Consider the following 14,880-nt stretch of genomic DNA (forward strand, 5'->3'; position numbering starts at 1 on the left):
ACCAGAGGAGCAAGAGTCCTGAATCTCAGACTTAAAAAGAGAAGTTTGTTAGTTTCAAGTCCTGGGAGACTGCAATAGTCAGTCTCCTTGCCTATTTCTGGCTTGCTACCCCTTGGGCATGTGGGAGGGCTGCTTTTCCCACCCCCTAGGGGTTTAGGGGGGCCAAAAGAGCAGTTTGGGCCAGTGAACTAGGGGGTGGAAGTAACGAATATCACAAGATTCACATATTGAATTTCTGATGAGAGACCCTTAAGAACTTTCAGTCCTTCTGGCTCAGCACCTGGCAGCATTCCAGAAAATGATCGCTTCATTACCTTGGGTCTCAGAGCAATGATGGCTCCAGAGTCTCCAGCCACAGAAAAAACTCCCACTGATCTCTGCAGAAGAAACAAACCTTTCTGACTTTGAGCCAGGGAAAAGTTATTGCAACATAACCTAGCCCATCCAGATGGGTACAGCAATGAAGAAAAAGAAATATGTTGTAGGGATGATTTGTCAATAATCTCACAATGGTGTTAAAGGCTTGAAACATTCATTTCAGGGGAATAAATAAGCTTTCTGCTATCTAGCTCTCTACTCTTCCTTTGCTTTCTTTGCAGATGGGGTGGTCAACAGTATCCTGCCAGCTGTCTGGATTTGTCTGGAATTCTCACTAAGTGGAGTTGGGAAGAAGGGTTTTGTAGTTTCCCTGAGATATGTTGATGCTTGGGAGTTCTAATGGCTCAGATGTGCTGGTGATCACGTCAGCAGTCAAGGAAGTAGATGGAGATAGTACTAACATTACTGAGTACCAGCTGTTTGCCAGATGATCTGGATCAGCCAGTCTTTCATAGACCTCCTAAGGCCAAAAGCCCAACCAGGGTAACCCGGGCCTGTTGGCATAGGACTCGGGCTCTTTTGCACAGTCCTAAGGGCCAAGGCCATGATCGATGTCTTTTGTCTTCCTAGAGGATTTCAGTTGGCACACTGACTCCAGCCCCGTCTCTCTTGCTGCTCTTCCCTCCATCTTGCTTACCCTGCCACCAACAACACCTTTGGCCACACATTTTTTTATATCCCTAGGTCACACTTCTCTCTCGCACCTCTGAGCCATTGTACTGGCTATTCCCCCTGCTTGGAATAACATCCCCCTTCACTGTTCCTCTGGCAACTCTTACTCATCCTTTGGTTTCAGCTTAGATGTCGCTTCCTCCAGGAGGCCTTCTCTGACTTCTCAGTTTCACAAAGCTTCCCTGCTACAGGTCCTCACTGTGCCTGCACCCATGGTAACCCTCACATGACCTGGCTGTGACTTCTTGTTTCACTGAGCTTCTGTAAGAGCCATGAGGCCGAACATCTGTGTGTCTTGCTCCCTTTTGTGCCCCAGTGACCAACCACAGGTCTTGGAAGAAGTGAAAGAGGGGAAGGGCCAGCCCCCACCACCATCCACGTTCCAGTGGCACTTTCTGACCTGCTGCTGGTACCACATGCCTTTCTGATTTATGGAAAGCCACCCAGCCATGTGGGGAGCTGCATTTCAAGGCACTTCCTGGCAAAAAACCAAAATCTAATTGCCTCAAAGAGATGTCAGAGACTGAGAGGGGCCATCTGTGAAGGTGTGTCCAAGTCACTCTCGAACCCCTGTGACCCTCCACCATCACATCTTGGTCAAGAAATTGCTCCCCGGGCCCAGCCAGGACAACCAGGAGGCCTGAACTGGGTCAAGGCCCTGACTGTCTCCCAAATTCTCCAGAGGAGCGAGCAGGGAAGGGTGGAGTCTAGCAGCCTTGGGATCTCCGGAGTCTGAGAGTGGGAGCGTCTGCCCCCCCTAGACATCTTCCTGGGTCTCCCCTTCTCCTCCCCACCCCCCGCTTCTCATCTGTACCTGTGCAGCCTGTTTTCCAGTTTTTATGTGTGGTCATGAGCATCATCAGATTGATGGGATTGGAGTCCCGTGCACATGAGCGCTGAGATGCCAGGTAGACAGCCTACGGACCGCAAGGTGTCAGGGGCAGAAGCAGTGGGTCCCTGCGGGGAAGCAAGGGCAGAGGAGGAGTCATTCAATTATTTCCAGAGATGGATAAGACACTAGCCTTCCCCTTGTGGGGTTCACTGTCCCAATCACACACTGCTGTGAGCCTTTGAAGGAACTTTCTCATATAGTCCCTGCCCCAGCTCTAACATGGGTCCTACTAATATGATCCCCATTTTCTAGATGGAAGTGCCAAGGCACAGAGAGAGTGAGGAATTTACCCAAAGTCACATAGCTAGTAAGTGACTAGGCCAGCAGGCAGTCCCTCTCTAGCGACCCCACTTAAAAAAAAAAAAAGCAAATTGTAGTCTGGTACAGTCATTGTATGCAATTGCATAACTGGTGAAAAAGAAATAAACACACTGGTTCCTGTCAACACACATGACTCTCAGGTTCAATACTGCAAGATGTGAAAGGACAGATACTATATGGTAATATTAATATAAAGCTTAAAAAACTGTATCAACAATGCCATACATTGTTTAAGGACACACAGGCATGTGTTAGGAAAATGAAGAAATGCTTGGGACTAATGGACGCCCAGTTCAGTTTCTGCTAGTCTGTAGAGGGAAAGAATAGGAGAGGCACACAGGGCCTCAGTGATGGTAATATTTACCTCTGAACCCAGTGGTGGGCACCTGTGGGTGCCCCAGCCACAGCCTCTCCCCTTCAGCTGCTTTTATTTCTGACAGTCTGGAGCCCCTGTGGGGGCAGGAGGGAGCTGCCCCTGGGACTTGCCTGAGGTCAACACCTTTGCTGGGCTTCAGTCCCTTCCCTGCCTCCATCCTCCCTGCTCTTCCCCGCCTCCCCTGGGAGCACAACCTTAATGAACCCAACCTCAGACAATGGACACAGCCAATCACCATGCTCCCCAGCCTGCAGCCCACATTGGGGTCTGGAATGAGGAGTTGCTGACTGGGGGAGGAGAGTGAAAAGGACTTCAAGCAGTGGAATGGGAAACCAACGGGAAAGACAGCTCCCTAAGAAGGCCTATAAATTGAACGTGACATCAATAAAAACACCAAATTATTTTTGGAGCTAGGTTAGACAGTTTCGTTTCATTGAGGGAAAAAGAAGCAACGAGTCCCGAGAGCTGTAAGAAGCCCAGGCAAAGCAGGAAGAAGGGAGGACCCTATGTTAAGCCAAGTGGGATTGAGGAGAGAGCGTCTGTCTGTGGAAGGGCAAGTCACAGCCTGTTCTGGCCCGGCCCAGAGGGCTGCTGAAGTGCCTGCTTCTCTCTCGAAAGAGAACAGGACCTCATTCTCATCTAGAGGCACATGCTTTCCAGGTCTGGACTTTGCTCAGAAGTGGCCACACCCTTCCACACCCTCAGCTCCCCCTGGATGAGCCAGGATCCAGGTAGGACTGTGCCATGTATCACATGGCCAAATGGTGCTGGCCTTTCCCCTGCTGGCTTATTTGCAGTGGCTGAGATTGGACAGGAAGGCAGGGAGATCCTTCACCTTTCAAAGGGGCCAGATCCACCAAGATCCATAGAAAAGGTGCCTTCCAGAATGTGTGTTCTTCCCGGAGGCTGGGCTCTTGGCGCTGACCCTGGTGCTGAACAAACCTTCCTTGAGAGCAGAGAGGGTCCCGTTTAGTGGGAAAGATTCCCCCCTCGCCCTCCCCAGGCAGCCTGCCAGGTTCAGAGAAGGCTGCAGCAGGCATCTAGCTTCTACAGGAAGGGTCCATCATTGCACCCTGAGGGGTGAGCCTTGAATTGGTCACCTGACTGCACAGCCCTGGATTGTGCCAGTGCTGTCTGGAGACCAAAGCTTTGCCTGTGAGATAACTTGGAACCAGGGACAAAGTTTCCCTGGAAAGAGAGGGTTGGACTCGAGCAGTGAATGAAAGTAATTGATTTACAGGGCTGAGGGAGGAGCCCAGATGGAGAGCTGAGGCCCAGGCACAAGAGAGATTGAGACAAGTCCACAGTAAGAGCAAGACTCCATTGAGAAGTGTTTATGTACTTGGCTTTGGGAATAATAGCAGCCGTTTATCCATTCATTCACTGGATTCAACAAGTATGTATTGAGGGCCTACCACGTGCCGTGGGATATACTTCATTGCATAAAAGAGAAAGAGCTTCTGTCCTATGGTACTTACATTCCAGTGGGGATGTCAGGGGGAGACAGGCAACAAACAGCAGGTGTAACAAGTAAGTCAATGGTGTAGTGATTGGGGGTGGTAAGTACTGGGGGGCGGGGGGAAGAGAAAGAAAAGAAAGAAAGAAAGAAAGAAAGAAAGAAAGAAAGAAAGAAAGAAAGAAAGAGAAAAAGGAAAGAAAGGAAAAGCAAGCAAGCAGAGAAAGAGGTGGGGTAGGTTGCAATTTTAAATAGGGTAGGCCTCATTGAAAGGTGACATTTAAACAAAGATTGAAGGAGGTGAAGGAGTGAGTCATGCGTGCATGTGGGGAAGAATATTCTAGGCTGAAAGAACAGTGGAAGTATCCTAAGGAGGGAGAGTGTCGGGCACGTTTGGAACATGAAGGCGGCCAGCAAGGCCAGAGCGTGGAAAGCAAGGTGGGGCCTCGTGGCTGCTGTAGGCTCTTTGGCTTTTCCTCTGAGTGTAGGGGAGAGCCTGGGGGATGGTCTGAGCAGAGGAGATTCACATTCCTGTGACTACTGTGCTGAGAATAGAGCAGAGCAGGCAAGGGTGGAGGCAGGGACACCGCCAGGAGCCAGTGTAGGGATCCAGGGGAGGGATGGTGGGCTCCAGATGAATTCTGAAGGCAGAGCCAGGAGATCGGCTGACAGATGGGAAGTAGGGGGTGAGAGGGAAGAGGCGTCAGGATGGTGCTCAGGATTCTGGTCCAAGTAACGGGAAGGCAGGGGCTGGCAAGGAACAGGGGGGAGCACGTGTGGGGGTGGATGGGAATTGGGAATTCGGCTTTGGACTTGATGGGTCTGAGATGCCTGTTCAACATGCTCAGTAGGCAGCTGACATACAAGCCTGGAGTTTGCAAGAGAAATTTGGGAGTCTCTGGCATATAGATGATATTTAAAGTCAGGAACATGTACTATTTGCCAGATACAGGCACTAAGGCAGTCGATAAGCACCAAAACCTTCTAATGTACTTACTATTATTATTTTCATCTTGCAGATGTGGAAACTGAGGCTCAGAGAGAAGTGACTTGCTCCAAGTCTCACAGTTCCTTGATGGCAGAGCTGATTCAAACCTGGGGTACCTGACCAAGGGTCTTTTCTCCTAGCCCCTCACTTCCACAGGGACGCCCTTGTTTAATATTTTATGGCATGTCGTATATGAAAAGTGGATATAATTTGGTTCGGGGCGCTGGGTAATCCAGTAAAGAGGAGGACATAGCAAACCGAGTCACCTAGTGAGGGCACACACTGAATCTGTGGGAATCCTTGAGGTAAGACTGATCAGGAGGGATGGCAGGGTGTACAGACTGACCTGAAGACTTTTGAGGGACAGGGAACAGGGAGCCATTGATGGTTCTTGAGGGCTATATGCTATATGTAGCCAGAGCAACTCTTGAAAAAGACCCCTCAGACATGGGCATGCAGGAGGACCAGAGAGGAGGAAATAGGTCTGGAAGTTGTCGACACTGCCCAGGTGTGAAGGATTCAGGTTGAGCCAGTGAGAACGAGGAGAGAGTGAGGAAGCTGAGCACCACCAGACATGGCTGGCAGAATCAGTGCTTGATGCGGCGTAGGGGCTGAAGGTGAGAAATGAGTCAAGGGCAAAATTACAGACCAGTGGGGCAGATGGGAGGTGGGGGATGACGCCAGCCTGAACAAAAAAAAAAAAAAAAGGGGAAGCTGGTCAAGAGGAACTTGGTCCCGCCTTTCTTGTTCTTGGGCTGAGTGAACCACAGAGGGACAGATTTTTTTTTCAGGACCCCACAGACTAGACTGGCCAGGCTACAAGGTAGAGAGAGCTAAGGTATCTGACAGCAGGCAAGAGGAGGCTAGAGGATGGGGTGGGGTGCAGTGGGTGTCTTTGATCGGAACTGGTTGGGGCTGGGAGAGTTAGGAAACATCCATCTCAAGGTCAAAGTCCTGAGTTAATGACATCAAGGAGGGAGAGAGGGTGCTTGAGACAAAAAGCCTAGGACGGAGCCCCAGGCACGCTTCATGCTTCTAGCCTTGTGTACCCTCGGACCAGTTTCTTAACCACTGTGGTTGGTCCCTAATTTCCTCATCTGTGAAATGTAGATAATATACTTCTTACCTCCTAGGGTTGTTGTGAGAACAAAATAAACTAATAGATGTAATTGCTGAGAAGCCTGTCCAGCCTGTGGTGAAAGCTCAGAGATGCTACTGAGAAGAGGAGCCCAAAGAGAGTGCAGGGAAGAACCCTAGCCCGAATCCCAATGGAGAGGATTGTCACAAAGGGAAGTGGTTCCCAGTGATGACAAGGAGATTCATCAAACCAGCTGGAGACGAGGAAGGTTACATAAATCACCTCAGTTAATTTTCCTAGCAATATCAACATGCCCACGTTTCAGATTGAAGACAGGGAGGCTCATGGACTTGTTCTTGGTCACACAATCAGAAACAGGTGGGAGAGGGACTGGGACCCAGGGCTCTAGAGAATGAATGCTTCCAGAGCGTCTGCGGGTAACCACTGCCATGTGGGGCAGCGGTTACCCATCCCCTCTTAAAGGGGATGGGAAGTTCAGAGAGTGGCCATGGGTGGTTGAAAGGCCCAGAGAAAGTGGCTTCCCCAGAGTGTGAGGGCCTTAGTGCTAAAAATTAAATCACACATGAGCAGAGAGGAAATGGTAGTGGGAGGTGTAGACCACACACGGGAGAAGTTTGGTCATGAATTAAAGAAGAGATAGGAGGACAGCGTGTTGGGGATCAAGGGGAGGTTTTATAGCAGCAGAGACCCTAGATCGTGTCATCAGCAGAGGGGAAGGGGACCACGGAAAGGGGGAACACAAAGAGCCAGAAGAAGGGAGTGTAACTGAGGGAAGGAGCCCTCCTGGAGTGGAGAAGGAATGAGAGCAAAGCCACAGTTGAAGAAATTTAGGTTTGACGGAAGGCAGGAAATGGCTACAACCCACAAGGAGGCTGTAAACTAGATAGGAAAGAGTCAATGAGTGCCTTGGTTGGATTCTTCTGCCTCATTCAAGACAGGAGAATTCAGGTGTGTCTCATGAAGTGGTGGCACACACTGAACCAAAAAGAATTCATGCTGGAGTGAAGGTGCCCCTGAGATAGAATGTAAGCTGTGCTCAAGCTATAGTTCAGAAATTTGTAAGCGTCCACCCATCCATCCACCCATCCTTCATCTATCAACCATCATCCATCCATTCATTCACCCACCCATCCATCTGACCATCCACCTCTTATCCATTCAATAAACATATTTTACTGAGCACCTACTGGGTGCTAAGTCCTGGAGCTATGGGTCGGAACACAGAAAAGATCCTGTTTTCAAGTTCACAATCTTCCATGTAAGACCCGGGAAGCAAACCAGTGCTCACAGTGCAACGTGACGAAAACATGATAGGGAAGCCAGTGACCTGTGAGGACACAGAGGAAGGTGGGGGCCAAAGGAAGGAAGTGGGGATTTAAGCTGTGATCTAAGAAGGGTAGGAGTGGAAGGAAGTGGGGTGTTCCAGACAGGGCGAAGAGCCTGTACAAAGGCTTGGGTGTCAGTGAGAGTCTGGCATTTTCAAGGAACTGAAAGAAGGTCCATGTGGCTAGAATAAAGTAATGGGGTGGGCAGTGGGGCTGGGGGCAAAAGTTGAGTCTGGAAAAGTCCGTGAGAATCTGGACTTCATCCTGAGGGCAAGGGGGAGGTATGGAAGGATTTTGAGAGGGGAGAGCCTTGCTCAGATTTGGGTTCTGGAAAGAGGTCTGGGCTTTAGAGAGGAGAGTGGACTGGAGGGGTACGTGGGGGAACTGGGAGACGAGTGTTGGGCTGTGGTCCAACAGAGAGATGGTGGGAGAAGGGGACTGATTCAAGACACATCCAGGTGGCAGGCTGAACAGGCCTTGCCCATTGACCATGAGAGGGGAGGGGAAGCCCAGGGTAACGACTACTGCTGTGTTTCTGACCCAAGGAATCAAGCCGACCGACAACCTGTCAGGAAAGGCTGACTCACCAGTGAGCACATTAGGCCCTTTGGACAGGAGGGTGGGACACATTTTGGGATTGGGGGATGGGGGTAACATCTGGGACCTTCGCGTCTCAGCCCCCACGGGCAGGACAAGACCATACAGTCTCAGCCGTCAGAGGATGGGGCTGAATGGATGAAAGGCTGGATCCTTACTGGGGTGTTCCAGGCAAGTCACTGCATCTCCTGGAGCCTCAGCTGACATGGGACATGCCACCCCAGTGACAACTGTGGTCTGCAATTTGAAGACGATAATGAGCTTCCATCTCAGAAACCTGTCCCCTGCTCAAGGGCTTGCGGCTAAGTTCTCGGGGTTGTGACAACAGCCTCCCAGCCCACAGCAGAGCCAGAGGTGGTGCGGGACCCCTCCCTCCCTCGCTTTCAGGGTGAGGGCCCCTGACTCTGGCCGGTGCAGCCCCTTCAAGCTAAAGTGGGGACATAGCGATCGTCTCCACTCCCCAAGGAACTCCCCGTGGCAGTGGTTTCGGGGCTGGGGCAGGAAGGGTGACAGGTGTACAGGCGGCGTGTCTAGTCAGCTTGAGTCAGAGGTGTTGAGACAGGCAGTCACCCTGGCTTCCTCCTCCCACTCAGGTCCAATTCCCCTTTACCTCTGTGGTCCTACTAGGCCTTCATCCGCTCTGCTTTCCCTGCCTGTGCCCTGGCCTTTCCTCCAGCGCCCTCTCCGCTGCCACCCTCCATAGAACTCTGCCTCACCACCGCCTCCTCCAGGGAGCGTTCCTGATTCCCCTGACCGACTTCCAAGCCCTGGAGTCTGCACAGCACCGTAAAGGTCTCTCGAGGCCCTTAGCATAGTCACGGACTCTAGGACATTCCATCCGGAAGGTCCCTTGGAATCCATTTCATAGCTGGGAGAACTGAGGAGGAATGAGCCACTTAATCCCGGGCAAGGAAACCACCTCTAGAATGTCCCTGGTCTGTGCTGCCTCCAAAGTGAGGCGGAGAGGTGCTCTGTGCCCCACGGTTCCTCCCCAGACTCCAGCTCCGGCTCGCCTCCTTGTCCTCGTCTTCCGCCCCCTCTTCCCCGGTCAAGCCTCCCTGAAAGCGTCCTGTGTGCGGGTGCTGGGGATACACACGGTGGTGCATGTGTCTCATGGTCTATGGTCTCCATGTCACATCGGGACCATTTCCCCCAACAGAGTCCTGGGCTGTTTCTCTCATTTATCTCTGCACCCACGCTAAGTGCTTCCCTCGTGTGAAATGCCCCCTGCTCCTTCTCTATTTTTTTTTTTTTTAACTTTTTAATGTTTATTTTTGAGATTGAGAGAGAGAGAGAGAGAGAGAGAGAGAGAGAGAGAGAGAGAATCTGAAGCAGGCTCCAGGCTCTGAGCTGTCAGCACAGAGCCTGACGCGGGGCTCGAACTCACAGACTGTGGGATCATGACCTGAGCCCGAGTCGGACCTCAACTGACTGAGCCACCCAGCTCCCCGGTGTGAATCCTCCCAGTAACAAGGCTCACTGACTGCCGCCTCCATGAAGCCCTCCAAGGTTTCTCATCCAGAAGCAACATCTCCCTGCCGTGGGCCCCAGCCCTTTATGTCACCTGTACATTCCTGTGTTGGGGCCAGGCCTCGTCCCCTCTGCCAGCTGCTGCACACCCTCCCACAGCCCCTGGCACAGCACCTGGCATGCAGCAGGTTCTTGTTGGCATGCTTGCTGCTCTGATCCCTCCCTTGCTAGGCATCCTGCACCAGCCCAGGGCTAGTCCAGAACCTTCTGCTCCTGCTGTCACAACCAATTCCCTAGAAGGAACAGGGGAATTTGGGTCCTTCTGGAGAAAAATTCTGAGTCTGTGGCAGAACAAGGGGGACTCAAACCCCACTCAGGGGGTTTCCCCGGCAGTGGGGGCTGGGGTGGCCTCGCCGGTAATAAAGCTGCTAATTGTCATCTTAACAGTCCCCTGTTGTCCAACACAGAAGAGCATTCCGTGGCCTCTGTGGTGGGTGGAAAAGCCACTGGGCAGAGGGACTGGAGGACAGAGAGGGTCATGAGACACTCCGCCCATCAGGGGCAGTATCGGCAGAGACATCCTCTGCCCCTCCTAGGCCCCAGGCCCTCCCCAAGCACCTCTGATCATTGGCATTTCCCCTGGGCCTAAGGCTCTGTCTCCAGGCCAGAGCTGCTCTTTCCCGGGCACAGTCACCAAGGGCACTGGCACCCGTTCTCCTGACCAGACTGGCTTCCTCCAGCTCTGCAGGATGGGGCCTGCCGGCTACCTCTCTGTTTGGGGTGGAGGTTACCCCCACTGTCTGCAGGAAGCCAGCACCGAAGATGAGTGCAGGCAGGAAGATCCACTCCCTTCTCTGCTCTGCTGCACAGGCAGATGGCAGCCTGTCCCGGAGACAGGGAGAATGGCTCAGCCAGACAGGCTGGAGGCAAGAACCCCTCTAGCTGCGGCTTGAGGAGTGGGTGATGTGAGCCTATGAGAAGCAGAGAAATGCTGCTGTGAGATCCACTAAGAGAGGACCCCATCTTTCTCAGATCTGCCATTCCGGCAGGGTCCCTGGGACAGTCCAAACATCCCTCCACGGGTGGTGAAGTGAGGCCCAGAGAGGGTCTATGAGCTGCCCAAAGTCACATGGCAAGATGGTGACAGAGGATCCTGCCCGAGGGACGTTTTGCCATGGACGGGCACTCCCCCTCCCCTCCCCGCATGAAGCGAAGCAGCCATAGCCTGCCAAAGTGGCCCTGGGGGACAAGGAGGAGCACTGGCCTCGCCCTCCCTTGATCTTGACCATGGTTTCCTTTCACAGGTGCCCTGTGAGGACTGGCAGGCAGGATTACAGTCTGAGCCCTCCCTTGGTGGGGCTGGGTTTCAACAAACAGCGCCTGCTGTGGTTATCACCACCGCTGATGACAATTTAACAATGGCTCCAGGTTAACCCAGAGCCAGCTGTGCTGAGAGGGCCCCGTGCACCTGACAACCTGTTGCAGGGGCCTCATCTCAGCTGCTCCTGGTCCCTTGGGATACAGTGGAGCCAGGCCCGGATCCCATGTGTTAAAACCAAGGTCTGGGGTCACCCTGTTGAGATGCTGTCCACCTGGAAGCGGGCACAGGACTCTCCTCCTGGTTAAGGGACTCCCACCGTCTGGCCCAGGGGAGCCCTAGGCAGACAATTGGCCACTTTCTCTGGTGGCCGGGGGTGTGGCCCCCGGGGGTGTGGCTGCCCTGGGGATCATGCTGCAGCCCATGGGGTGGATGGAAAGTCTGTTCAGGGCCTGGCTCGTGCTGGACCCTGACCACGTGTCCACTGTAGACCAGGTCCTCACAGACCCTTGCGTGCTGTTCTGCAACCCAGGATGGGGTGCCCCATGTGGGGGAACCGGGCTTCCAATCTGCAGAGGCGCCCATTTGGATTAAATGGTGATTAAAACCTGTCGGGCTCTGGTCTCCTGTGTCAGGGCCCTGCTTGGGGAACCCCCCCAACCAAAGTCGTGTGGGCCCCAGGCCTTTCTCAGAATGAGATGGAGCAGGGGCACTCCCTGTGAAGACGCCCTGTGCCCATGTGGCCTGCGGACTCCCCCTCCCCCCCAGGAGGCCTTCCTGGAGGCGGAGGGGGAAGCTCTTCCAGGCCTGGACCTCAGGTGCCGAAGCAGCCCCCTTGGCTCCTGCCTGGCTGTCCTCACCCCACACACAGGGCGCGATGGTGCTTGAAGGAGGCTCACCAGCCTCGGGGCAGATGCTAACCCGGTTTAGGATAGAGGCTTCTCAGCCCTGCTAATAGAGGAACCAAGAAATGTCCCTGTGAAAAGAGAAGTATGTCACTGTCGTAGCCCCCGGTCACACATACCCCACCTCTGTCCTCAGCTGAGTGCCCATTCTCTGGAAAGCCACAAACATTCCAAGACCGCATTTGTGCTGAATCATCTTCAAACTTCACTGCTGTAGGGAGGCATTTTGGGGGGGGAGGTGACAGGAGGTGGGGCAAGGTCCCCAAAGAGGTTAAATAGGTCACCTCCACACTTGGCTGTCATCCTCGTCTCTCCTGGAGCAGAGGGATCCACACGCACAGATCCTCTCCCGGGCTCCTGGCACCATGATGTCCCTGAAGCTGCTGCTGCTGGTCACGCTCCTCCTGGGGGCTTCTCTGCAGGTCACCCACGCAGGTGAGGGCAGAGGAGTGTGGCCGAGGAAGGCGCCCTGGACAGGAGGGGTGGGGGCACTGAGATCATAGCAGCAACACTCACTATTTATGCATGAGTTACAGCCCACCTGCTCCTGCAGAAGGGGGAGGCCGGTGGCAGCCGTAGGACTTTGAGGGAGGCAGTCAAGGGAAAATGAGGAGGAGGGTGGGGAGGACGGAGAGGAGGATGCGGGCCCCGAGCTTGGGGGTCAGCTTGGGGAGGAGCAAAGTTCTGGCCCGTCTCACGCCGCAGTGGTTGTGGGGCAATGACCGTGGCTGTGCTTTGACAGTGGAACATGACCCCTTCTTAGGAGTCTTGGTTAGCATCTGTTTTATTAATGGGTCTACACTGAGGGAATCAGCATGAACGTGGCTAGTTCCCAGAGCATGTGCAAGAGGGAGGTTTATTGCAGCTGGGGGGGAAAGGACAAAGTAAGACGGGATGTGGGAACACAGCTGATTAGCGCCCAGCCTTTGCCCGTGACTGCTCGTTTACTCTCACTTCTGTAAGTCACCGGCCAGGGCAGCATCGTGGGCTAGTCAGACCAAGTTCTGCCCCCGAGATGGCTGGAGGACAGTTGGGGGCTTCTTAGAAAACACTCTAGCATGGCATTAATTAAAGCCACACATCTCTGGTTTGCCTGTTTGCAAGTATTGGTACTTTATCTTGTGCAAAGATAAGGAAGCCGAACCCCAGGAAAGTGTCTTCACACCTTGGGCTTCCCCATAGCCATCTGTGAAATGGGGTAGGGATAGTACCTGTCTCTAGGTGCACTGCGGAGGACCAAATGAGCTCCTGCAGGCAGAGGCCCAGCCCAGAGCCTGGCCCGGAGGAAATTCCAGGGTGGTTTGGGGCTGGTATTTGAGTGTGTGCACGCACAGGTGCACACTCATGCAGACACACGGGGACAACACATAGATGCATGCCAGTATATGTGCACAGACCCCCTGAACACACACAGAGACGTGCTAGGACACACACACAAACACCCAGGACCCCCGCGGCACACAGATCTCACACACAAATGTGTACACACAGATACACACACACACACAGACACGCAAAGACACACCTTCACAGACACACACAGAGACATGCACACACAACTCCTCCCAAACACACACAGATATACGCACAGAGAGACACATAAGCACACAGGGACACCCCCCAAGCACAGAGACCTCATGCACACACGTGTGCACATACTGACACACACAGACACACACTCACAAGATCCCCCTACCAAGAGACTCCCAAACACACACACGTGGACCCCCTCTGATACCACACACACACACACACACACACACACACACATGCACACGGACTCCCCTCCACAGCCATGGACCCCCCCCACCCCCCACACAGACACTCACAGAACACCTGTTCCTGTCTCCCCTCTCCGTAGCTCGAGGAACCAATGTGGGCCGGGAGTGCTGCCTAGAGTACTTCAAAGGGGCCATCCCTCTCAGAAGGCTGACAGGGTGGTATAGGACCTCGGGGGAGTGTTCCAAAGACGCCATCGTGTAAGTGTGCCCTGACCCCACCCTCTGTCCCTGCCCTTGCTCCTGGGAGCTCAGTCTGGGAGAACGCAGACCCAGGAGCTCCCAGAAGGGCCACTGGGGAGAGGAGAGAGCAGGGCTTTTGTGGTCCCCTTCCCACTCAGGCCCTGCTCCTCAGGGAAGCCCCTGCACCCCACATTGTGACACCCAAAAAAACCCAGGCTGTGAGGTTCAACTCTTCGTTGATTTATGGGGAAACTGAGGGCCTGAGAGAGACAGAGCAGCCCCATGTCACACGGGCAGTCCAAAGCCAATGTGGTCACTTCCCATGGCTTGGTCTGAGCCGGGCCCCCCCTGTGCACCCCTAATTCCTAGGCTTTAGGTGGGCATGGGTGTAGCTGAAGTAGGGGGGCAGAGGCTTTGCAGTTCTGGCTCCCTGGGAGGGCCAGGACTGGCAGGGACCTTGGGAAGGTCAAGAATCACTGAGGATAGAGCCTGATGTCCCAGATCTGTCACCAATGTGCCATGTGACTTCAGGCAAGTTCTTGCTCCTCTCAAGGCCTCAGGGTCCTGATCAGTGCAGAGCAAGGCTGATCCTGGGGCTCTGGGAGGCCTTCTTGCCCTGACGCCCCCTGGACGGGGTTTCTCCCTTTTGTGTAGGTTTGTAACTATCCATGGCAAGTCCATCTGTTCCGACCCCAAGGACACCAGGGTGAAGAAGACAGTCAGATATTTGCAAAGCATCGTGAACCCTGTGCCCCAAGAGTCCTGATTTCTGCCTGGACCATTTGGAGACTTCCTGCCTCAGTTCACAACCCCAACCCCAAGCTGCCTGAGTCCAGTGAAGGCCCTACAAGGACAAAGAGGACCCCTGCCCTCTTTTCTGGTCTGGAACCATGGCATGAAAGAGCCATGATTAAAGTCTCTTTGTACCTTAGTCTGGGCCAGCGTGTTCTGTCCACCTAGCCTGTCAACACTGGAAGGGCCCTCAAGAACATCTACCTGGTCCTGCCTTGTCCAGGCCAGGAAGGGAAACTGAGGCTTAGAGGGGGACATGGCTACCGCAGACTACATGTGAGGGAAAGCAAAGGCCCCGGTGACAGCGGCCCAGGCAGGGGAGCTGAGGGG

General features: G+C 53.7%; 1 protein-coding gene across 1 annotated transcript; it reads left to right on the plus strand.

The window, feature by feature from the left end:
- The first annotated feature begins 11,743 nt into the window (after nucleotides 1-11,743).
- On the plus strand, nucleotides 11,744-14,600 carry CCL17 (C-C motif chemokine ligand 17). Its single transcript, XM_042920303.1, has 3 exons — nucleotides 11,744-12,232; nucleotides 13,659-13,776; nucleotides 14,413-14,600. Exons 1-3 carry the CDS (start codon nucleotides 12,163-12,165, stop codon nucleotides 14,522-14,524), a joined length of 300 nt encoding a protein of 99 aa, XP_042776237.1. The 5' UTR covers nucleotides 11,744-12,162; the 3' UTR covers nucleotides 14,525-14,600.
- The last annotated feature ends 280 nt before the right edge of the window (nucleotides 14,601-14,880 follow it).

This window comes from Panthera leo, chromosome E2, assembly GCF_018350215.1.
Source record: "Panthera leo isolate Ple1 chromosome E2, P.leo_Ple1_pat1.1, whole genome shotgun sequence".
Taxonomy (NCBI): Eukaryota; Metazoa; Chordata; class Mammalia; order Carnivora; family Felidae; genus Panthera; species Panthera leo.